The sequence below is a fragment of the Loa loa genome (genome assembly GCF_000183805.2).
Source record: "Loa loa unplaced genomic scaffold supercont3.776, whole genome shotgun sequence".
NCBI classification, from domain to species: domain Eukaryota; kingdom Metazoa; phylum Nematoda; class Chromadorea; order Rhabditida; family Onchocercidae; genus Loa; species Loa loa.
In genome coordinates, this window is record NW_018108956.1 from 2,862 (window position 1) to 10,485 (window position 7,624).

A 7,624-nucleotide genomic window follows, 5' to 3' on the forward strand; every position below is an offset into this window, starting at 1 on the left:
TGCTACTTTAATTCTCATTATTACTATTATTATTATTAGTAGTGTTATTACTAATGCTATTGCCACTACTGCCACTAGTGCTATTATTTTTATTACTATTATCATAAGTACAGCTGTCTTTTTTTGTTGAATAAACCAATTTTCAAATCTTTTCAAATATTTGCCGTACTTTTTTCATTTCGAGAATATTTAACCGCACTTCGGTAAATATTTCGGATCATTTTATCAGAACTATTAGCTTTCTTTGGGTCTTATTTCGGACATGTTTATCACTTAAAAGATGGTTATGATACAAAAATGATGTTTCTAGTTATATAAATATGTAAGGCCTGAATAAAGTGAAACATTTTTTCCACAAATTTTCGGAATTAAATTAAATCGAAAAGTGAAGAAAAATGAATAAATGAAATTTAACAATAATAATAAAAATTATTATTCACTCAAGGATGCTTTTAAAAATTTTTAACAAATTTTTAAAGATGAAGAAGAGAAAAAAAGATATTTTTAAGCGAAATTAAACATTTGCATAAATATTTTGAATAGAATTGATTCATCGTTTCATAGCAATTTCTTCTCGAATGATTCAACAATTAAACATATGAATAAGATGCGATAGACCATTTTGACATTATCAAATCTTTCAATATTTTCAAAATTTTCAAGTTTCTTAAATTTCACATTTAATACTATATGATCCCTAGTTTTGTTTCGTCATTTAATTATTTCAATTTACTTCAATGTTATCTGAATTTTAAATTTTAAATTAAATCGTTGATTGCAACAAATTCAAACGAATTACTATCCTTTGTTGTTTTATTTATTTATTTTTTCATTCGTTCAATCAATGGAACGTTTTTCAATAAGTTCAAAAGAGAACGTCATAGGCCAAAGTTCAGCAAATCTCCCAGATAAATAATTCATATTTTATGAATTTCTTCTAAATTGCAAATGCGATGAAATAATGATGATGGTAATTAATCATAACGATGATGAAATTAATTTTTCAAATTCAAATGTAAGATTTTTCAATAAAGGAGTAAAGATTACTAAGTTGGATTTTTCAGCTATGGTAATAATGGTAATAATGATGATGATGTTGATGATGAAAATAATTTTTAAAACACTAAATGTAAATTTTTTACAGTTAGAAATTTTTTCAAAAAGAAATAAAGATCATAATGCTAGATTTTGTGCAATGATGATAATGATGATGATGATGATGATGATGGTGATGATAATGGTAATGATAAATGGAATGGAAAGCATAAAAGTTAAAATCGAAAGCTTTAAAAATAAAAAGTTTATTGCACTTTTTATTTTTTTCCAACATTTCAAATAATATTACCCAGCAGGATAAATACATTTGAAATTTATGTTTACCTAATTATTACCTAATGTTAACCTAATTAGTAAAATTAATGTTCACCTAATTATTGCCCACACTGCTACCGTTACTTTTCCATTTATCTCATTTTATAAATTTAAAATAGCTTTTTAATTGCTTTTCTACTTCTCTGCAACTACGAGAATGGATCATTTGGGAATTTTTTTTAATTAAATGAAAATTTGGGAAACTAAACCATTTATGAATGATTTTTTTTGGATGCCAAAAAAAATAAAATTTAAAATTAAAAAGTATCAGAATTTAGATTTCGGGTGTAGAAAATAAGCAAAATTAGATTTGAAAAAAAAACTAAAATTGAATTGAAAATTCAAGATAATAAAGGATAAAATAAAAATGAAGTAATTCATTCTTCCGCCGTTCATCAATAATCGCAATCAAATAAAAAAGAATAACTAAGATAAGATGACATTATCGTTTGTTTATATTTCTTTTCATTCGCAATGTTGACATAAGTGAAGGAATATTTGCAAATAATTCTTTTCACTAATAATACCATAAGATGATCAAAAATGATGATATTAAGAAAGTAATACGAATTAAAGTTCTACTGGACATAACGTTTGCTACTTAAAAGTGTAAAAAAAAAAGGATTTAAATCCGGTAAACGTGATGTTTACTACTTAGAAGTGCAAAAAAAAGAGGATGGATTAAAATTCATAGATATAATAAATAACACTTTAAAAAACAAATGAGAAAGATGGATTAAGATATTGAAAAGCCTAATGATTATTGCTTGAAAAAGATGAAAACTATATGTAAAATGTTAAACATAAAATTTAATAAATAATACGTAAACGGAAATATATATATATATATATATATATCCGTAACCATCTGTAACCACCTGCAACCGCCTGTAACCACCTGCCACCACTCGTAACCACCTGCAACCGTATCCAGCTATAGCCACCTCCAACAACTTACAACCACCCGTAATCATCCGTAGCCTTCGTGCAACCATTTGTAATCTTCCGTAGTTATCTGTAACCATCTGCGATCATCTGAAACTGCCTGTAACCACCTGTAATCATCCGTAGCCACCTGCAACCTTCTGTAACCACCTACAGCCATTTTGTAATCACCTGTAATCATCTGCAACCACTTGCATCACTCGTGACCATCTGTAACACCCGCAACACCTACATCCTCCTGCATGTACCTGTATTCTCATATAACTACCTGTAGCTACCTGCAACCCTGCAACCATTCGCACTACCTATATCCATATCCAGATAGTTACTGTATCAATACCTATATGGAATGTTTGTGCCTGTATGATAATAATTACTCTATTAACGTCTGCATGGAATGGTTGTGCCTAAATGATGGTAATTATTGTATCAACATCTAAATCGAACAGTTATACCTAAATGATGGTGACAACCATGTCAACACCTAATTTATCCATTTGTACCATAACCCTTATTACTTTGTATTTCTTGATCAAACTGAATATGTCTTACTTCCTTATTCACCTTCTTTGTTTGTTTGTATATTTATTTGTTTATTATGACTTTGTATTTTATTAATTCGCCAAAATAACACCAAATATTTATTTACCTAATAACTTTACGAAAAAAAAACATTATAAATTAATTAACTCCAGTGGGTTACAGTTGAAGCGAAGCAAAAAATATTTCACCAACGTCGTCTACTTTTTCACGACAGAACCGCCATCGTTGTTCATGTAGAAAAAACTGTGTAGCGTTTAACATCTTCCTTTGCTGAAGATGTAAAGATTTTTGCACTGGCAATCATCTTGAAGAAGATCGAAGTTACACTTTTATATCAACCTGCATCACAGCAGGACTATCATCATTCCCACATTACCGTAGGTGAATCAGAGCTTTAATCAGTTCAATAGTTCAACTATTCAAGCGGACTCATGACACTGGATGCTAAAATCAAGAAAGAAAGAGATTAACAAGTTAGCAAAGACAGATAGAACTTCCGGGAAACTTCAGCATAGATTTTGGTGCATAAAAAGTTGAAGAGAAGTACAAAAATTAATATATTCAAAACTACTGTACTGTCTATTTTTTTTACATCGGTTTGAATCACCAGTCATTTACCGTTACTATCTCCATTTCTCGAACGTTCCCACCAGTGATGTCTCCATGCAATCCTAAATATTTATTGATCTGACTACGTAACCTACGTGACCAATATTAATATTTTCGAACAGGTAGGTACCAACTAGTATTGAAGTAATGCTATTGAGGATGCAATTGTACTAAGCTGGACACGTCGCCAAGATGGAAGATAACCACTTTCCTAAGTTCTATGGCGAACTCATCACAGGCTTCCACAAAAAAAAGAGCCAATGTACCTAAGCTTTGGCCATAAAAATTACCAACAATATCCTATTCTGACCTTCCAATCTGGTGAGAGAATAGCACATCATCCAGGTGTTGCTTACTTTGAAAGTACATATACACACACAATCAACTGGGAGGATAAAAGATAACGCAAAAAAAATCATTCCTCGTTAAATACCACCTAAGAAGACTTTCTGTTCTGCCTTTTGTAATCGAACTTTTCTCTCCAGCATTGATCTTCTGAGCCATTAGCGCATTTGTAGCAAGTACCAAAGCTTCGTCCCCAAAGTTTAGTCTACAACAATCGAGAGTTGTTGTTAGAAAGTAAAGTATCTTTCATCGAAGATACTCATCAATGATGTTTTACCATCAAGTATCTAACTTATAACTATATTAAATGAGCAAAATAAAGTGTCTGAAAAACGATCCCAAGAATTAAAAAGAAATCAACTTCAATCTGAATGTTTTGTCGTTCAATTCCAACTTGAATCTTTGGTCGTTTAATTCTAACCAATGTGAAATAAAAAGTTTTTATTCGAAGTTATTCGAAAAAGTTTTCATCCGAAGTTATTCGAAGTTCGAGCATTCCTGACATTTTTAAAATTCTCTGTGTCACATTGTTCTTCATTACATCGATGACATAATCGTTTGGTTCAACCTTCTGTTTTGCATCGTTTCAGTTCAGAATGGAATTTTTTCTTCATTCATCTAAACGCTTCTGACCAAATTCAACAGGATCGTTGGGACAGTGAGTATTTCTCAAATGACTTTAATATTCTTGACCACTGTGATTTGGAGTTAATGCTTGGCACAGATATGGATACATATAATAGTGAATGATTTAGAATTACCGGATGTGATGAAGATTTGAATAATGACATTTTATTCGATCCCTTACGGATTCTTGATTATATTCGATTGGTAAAGTTGAGGATATAAGCAATAAAGAAACGAAAACCGGTACAGATCTCGTCATTGTCGTGCGAGAACATTTCAATAAAGACAGTACTAAGAGCAAGTTTTTTTCTTTTTTTTGGTTCAAATATATGCAAAAACAAGCAAACAGCTTTTCGTTCTCCAAATTCATCGAAATGTGATTTGATAAGCTTATTTCGTGCTACTGGTAAATTTGTGCTTAATTTTCAAATTACGTTAATTAATTGCCAAAGGCAATATAAATGTCATAACAAGAGTTCATCACATGAAAAAAAGCATATATGTGCATATCCGGGATTAAATTGAAAAAAAGAAAATTAGAGGCAAAAGATGACCATAGTTTAATACCGTGCTGTAAAACTTACTATGATATACTTGGACGAAAGTACGTTGACATTTTGCTTGGATTTAATTTGAAAAATGGAATGCTTTTGAAGAAAATGAGGGAAGATGAATTTTGATTTCTTCAAATTTCAATTCATTTAGATGCATCCTGAAATTCATCATTCCCAAGCTTTTGGTGCACACGTTCATCTCACAGTTTCCATTTGTTTCTTTTCTTTTTTTTTTTGCAATTTTGCTTACTGAATCAAACGCTACTGATAACAACTCGCGTGACCATCAGACCATTATTAATTTCCAAGACTTTGACCAAGTTATACCTCAAATTCAAAAATGCTTCTCACAGGACTTCATTTGTTCAACCTCTTCGAGAAAACTAAAGCAATGAAACTCGAATAAACCAACTAATCACTAAACTGCCAATAATCTTCGTGAAGACTATTGCACTGCATCCCATCACTTCAAAATTTTCCTGTGAAAAATGTTTTATTGAAACCCTAGAAAATATTGAAATTCTACTTGACGAATTGCTTTTTGCATGCGAATTGCAAAGTAGCTGTATGCACGTCACAAAATCACAGTTGATTTCCAAAAACACCTTCCAATGCATAGTTTCAAAGATCGTCGTTTCAGATTTCAACTCCAATACCTTTCCATTATTTATTTATAATCAGAGATACTCGATATTCCACCCATTACAAAATTTAAATCTTCATTAAATATAAAGAAGAGATCAGAAGCTCTAAGCTTGTTAATGAATTTCAGTGAAAATTTGACTGATACACTTAGTTGTTTTTTCGCTTTGTCGTAAACAAAGCATTACTAAGAAATTTTCGCAATCACCAAATATTCGTGAAAGAAGTTGTTCCCGCCTATTTCGATTTGAGATGACAGCAAAAGTTACAAATTCAAACTCCTAACAAAATTCATTTGATATCGAGGATAATTCCAAGTCTAATTTCTGTGATATAATTTCATTGTCAAATCCCTGAAGAAATCATGCAATTTCTTTCACGAATGAAAGGAACGATATTTATTCACTTAATTCATTTTTTGGAAGTACTGGCGTTTCATACTCTACTTCATGTTTTATTCATAATTTCATTTCATTGAGAAAAAAAGTTATAAATTTTAATTTATCTAAACACAGTTAGTCTCAATGGACAGAGCAATCTATCATTTGAAAAAGATTTGAAACTAGAAAAAAGACAAAAGAAGATTTGAAAATTAGCATCAATAAAAAGTATCAACGAAAACACTCTGTGTTTAAAATCTTCTAGGAGAATGAGCTGAAAGAGTAAATATCAAATTTCTTCCATTCGACAACATTTTGACAGTGAAATTATATCACAGAAATTAAAGCTAAAATTATCCTTGATATAAAATGGATTTTATTGGAAGTTGTGAATTTATGAGCTTTGTTGAAATAAGCCTCCATTCTTTTACAAATAATATTCCTTGATTTAGTTTCCAATAATTTCGTTGTAATGCTTTATTTATGATAAAATAAAAAAATAGCTAAATGTACCAATCGAATTTTCATTGAAATTCATTGGGAAGCATTGAGCTTCTGACGCCTGCTCGATTGGGTGATTGATCCAATCGTTTAAGCATCCATAAAATTCACTTATGTTTCATTAATAAACAAGTGAAATAAGCTTCGTTTCATCTATAGATGGCGCACCCACCATGTCAACAATAACAGCTTTTCCAAAATTCCCAATTCTTTTGGGTTAAAATATTTTGAGAATGCTAGATTCGAACGTACACCTACACGTAAAAGTTTTGAAATATAAACAAAACAAAAAAAAAACCTACTTTTCTGTTGAGATCTAATTAGCAGAAAACGCAAAAGTGATGGAAGCTGCTAGTACCGTCACTACTGAAAATTCAGAATCGAATCAGCTTTAATTCTTTAATTTTTTGGATAACTGGACTGGCCATTACACCACAACATTTATATATGTTTCTAATTCACACAGGTGGGCTATGCCAATAATAAATAATCCGCTTCCAACTCAATTTCTCCCTGAAATTTTGAAATTAACAGAATGTCTTTGTATGGCAAGGACTCAATGTTACTTGATGTTAGGGATCCCGTGCTTAAATAATTCCCAATGAAACCATTGAAAGCAAAAACAAACTTGGTGATGAATCATGCAAAAGGAAAGTGAGTGAAAAAAAGAAAAAAATAAGAAAAAAATATAAAGATATATCTAAAAATAAATATATTTAAAAATAAAGCTTGTAATAAAATATGTAATAATAAAGTAAGTGAACGACATGCAAAAGTAAAATAATCAATGGTGTGTGGAAACAAATTAGATAAAAGGCATGCAAAAATAAAAAATGCAAAAATAAAGCAATAAAATATGTAAAAATAAAGCAAGTAAAAGGTATGCCAAAATAAAGTAAATAGTAAAATATGTAAAAAAAGTAAATGAAAGGCATGCAAAAATAAAATAAACATGATAAGCACAAATAAAGGAGATAAAAGGCATGTAAAAATAAACTTGATGATGATCCATGCAAAAGAAAAGGAAAGTGAGTAAAAAGAAATAAAGAGAAAAATGAAGAAAAAATGGGAAGATATATTTAAAATAAATGCATTTAGAAATAAAGC

General features: G+C 30.2%; 2 protein-coding genes across 2 annotated transcripts; both read right to left on the bottom strand.

Moving 5' to 3' along the window:
• Positions 1-2,341: 2,341 nt before the first annotated feature.
• On the bottom strand, positions 2,342-2,576 carry LOAG_10930 (hypothetical protein; the record flags this gene model as incomplete). The annotated part of the gene is made up of 2 exons (XM_003146452.1): positions 2,342-2,456; positions 2,488-2,576. The coding sequence occupies 2 exons, from the start codon at positions 2,574-2,576 to the stop codon at positions 2,342-2,344; spliced, it is 204 nt and encodes a 67-aa protein (XP_003146500.1).
• Positions 2,577-3,462: 886 nt separating this feature from the next.
• LOAG_10931 (hypothetical protein) lies at positions 3,463-4,699 on the bottom strand (the record flags this gene model as incomplete). The annotated part of the gene is made up of 3 exons (XM_003146453.1): positions 3,463-3,559; positions 3,902-4,018; positions 4,575-4,699. The coding sequence occupies 3 exons, from the start codon at positions 4,697-4,699 to the stop codon at positions 3,463-3,465; spliced, it is 339 nt and encodes a 112-aa protein (XP_003146501.1).
• Positions 4,700-7,624: the final 2,925 nt, after the last annotated feature.